This window comes from Pelobates fuscus, chromosome 3 (genome assembly GCF_036172605.1).
Source record: "Pelobates fuscus isolate aPelFus1 chromosome 3, aPelFus1.pri, whole genome shotgun sequence".
Classification (NCBI taxonomy): domain Eukaryota; kingdom Metazoa; phylum Chordata; class Amphibia; order Anura; family Pelobatidae; genus Pelobates; species Pelobates fuscus.
This window is the reverse complement of record NC_086319.1, coordinates 355,732,273-355,734,606: the sequence shown is the minus strand read 5'-3', so window position 1 is coordinate 355,734,606 and position 2,334 is coordinate 355,732,273. Positions and strand designations below refer to the sequence as shown.

The 2,334-nt window shown below is 46.4% G+C and overlaps 1 protein-coding gene across 1 annotated transcript; it reads right to left on the bottom strand.

The window, feature by feature from the left end:
- Positions 1 to 1,122: 1,122 nt before the first annotated feature.
- Positions 1,123 to 1,903, bottom strand: LOC134603335 (histone H1B-like). Its single transcript, XM_063449197.1, has one exon. The coding sequence runs from the start codon at positions 1,854 to 1,856 to the stop codon at positions 1,215 to 1,217; it is 642 nt and encodes a 213-aa protein (XP_063305267.1). The 5' UTR covers positions 1,857 to 1,903; the 3' UTR covers positions 1,123 to 1,214.
- Between the last annotated feature and the right edge of the window lie 431 nt (positions 1,904 to 2,334).

Below are 2,334 nucleotides of genomic sequence, written 5' to 3'. Positions count from 1 at the left end.
TCGGCGTCCAAATCCTTCGTATATCCTAGATTCCCGTTGTGTCCGGCGCTCTGCCCGGTGGATTGTTTGAAGGCCTATCTAGAGGCTACACGTACGGTGCGCTCATCTGAACGCCATCCCCTATTCATTTCGTTTAAGGCTCCTCATCGCCCAGTATCGACTCCGACGCTGGCGCGTTGGATTCGTTGGCTTTTATCCCTAGCGGGTATAGACACATCTGTCTTTACGCCTCATTCTGTAAGGGGTGCTATGGCTTCGAAGGCATCCACAGTTGGTTGCCGCCTGGAGGACATCATGCGCGCAGCGGACTGGTCCCGAGAGTCGACCTTCAGAGACTTCTATTTCAGACCAATTGAACACGTCGCATCTCAGGTGATAGCACAGCTTTAAACTTGCATAATAGGAGCCTCCGTGTCTTTAATAAAATTCCTAGATTTTACTAGTAACATGACGTAAAGTCATGATTTTATTAAAGACACGGAGGCGAGTATTATTCCCTCCCACCCTCCCGGTGTGGATTTGGGATTGGAGATGCTTCGATGCAATGCAAGTACGTGGGCAATTGGGTCTGTATTGAGTTCATGTTTTTGTACTATGTAGTTTTTATCATGCTTAGATGATTTGACAGTTTTATATTGATTTCTAATCATGTATATATTCTATTTCAGAATCATGTTTCATGTAGATCCCTCACGTTTATGTTTGGTAAGTCTACAGTTTGAGTTTGGAAATTACCATATTTTTCTATCTTTTTAGCTTGAAGTTCTCGTTTTGTTTCCCGTTTCCTGTTTGGATCAAGTGGGACATCGTTTATCTTACCTGGTCTTCGGTTGCGCAAGAAAGAGGGGGATTGTGGGAGACACAGGACTTATATAGCTACTTCCTCTGTTATGTGATTGGCTACTCGTTATGCCTGTACAGTTTTTTCTTTCATTTTTGATAATATTTATATTCCTCTATCTTTGCTGCTGAGGAAATAAAGAAAGAGATATGCATAATAGGAGCCTCCGTGTCTTTAATAAAATCTAAAGTGGAACGTCCGAGCATTCCATTCCTAATCTAAACGAATATCCCCTTCCTCAACATACAGCGTGTAAAAGCTAATACACTCAAAACCCACGATTCCCCTGTGGTCATAGCTCTGAAAGGACAAGGTGGTGGCTCTTAGAAGAGCCTTTGGGGGTTTTCTAAAAAGTAAAATACACAAGCAGTTCTTATTTCTTCTTGGGAGCTGCCTTTTTAGCCTTTGCTGGACTCTTAGCGGCTTTGGGCTTGGCTGCCTTTTTAGCCGGGCTCTTTGTTGCTTTTTTAGCCGGACTCTTCACTGCCTTCTTGGGCTTGGCGGCTTTGACTTTCTTGGGGCTCTTGGTGGCTTTTTTAGCGGAGACTGCCGGCTTCTTGGCCTTCTTCGGGCTCTTCGCGGCTACCTTCTTGGCTTTAGCCGGAGACTTGGAGGCTTTCTTTGGGGCGGGTTTCATGACTTTAGCCGGTGCCTTCTTGGGTTTTGCAGCCTTGTCTTTGCTCTCCGCCTGCTTCTTGTTGAGCTTGAAGGAGCCGGAGGCTCCGCTACCTTTGACCTGGACGAGAGTCTCTTTAGTCACCAAGCCCTTGAGAGCCAGCTTGAGGCGGCTGTTATTTTTCTCCACATCGTAACCAGCGGCGGTCAAAGCCTTCTTCAGGGCTGCCAGGGACACCCCGCTGCGCTCTTTAGAGGCGGACACAGCTTTAACAAGGAGTTCGGACACGCTGGGACCGGACGGCTTGGCGGCTTTCTTGGCGCTGGATGCCTTCTTGGGCTGCTTTTTCTTGGAGACGATTTCAACCGCAGGAGCGGCAGCAGGAGCAGTTTCAGCCATTTCTCTTTTTCTCTGAGATTAGACGATAATAAGAATTAAACCTTGGCCTGTGCCAGTCTCTCTTATATAGCTCCAACTGACACCCGATTGGCTGTTCAGCACCATTTCTGATTGGCTCAAACTGACAGACTCAGCTCCCCGCACTCTCTCCCATCTCCTGCTTCACATCGCTCTCTGCTCTGGCTCCGTGTTTCCTGCTCTGTAAAACTTATGTTTTATGTTAAATGTGGCCACTAAAATCGAGGCATTTTCCCCTGAAATGCACGAAGACACCGCATTTGAACTTCCATAGGAATTGCTTGGCTGCTGCCTGCTAAGAGATCATAATTCACTCAGTGAAAGTTTGCAGAAACCAAATGGAGTCTGCTCGATTCATTTCAGACCTCTGACTTTATATACATTTAAAATACAATACGGTAAATGTTTTACCGCTCAATGTCATGCAAGATAAAGAAGGCCCCCCTGAGGATGTAATGTG

What these genes read in the sequence shown, in the direction of transcription:
- LOC134603335 (XM_063449197.1), bottom strand. Translation starts at nt 1,856, where the DNA reads ATGGCTGAAACTGCTCCTGCTGCCGCTCCTGCGGTTGAAATCGTCTCC.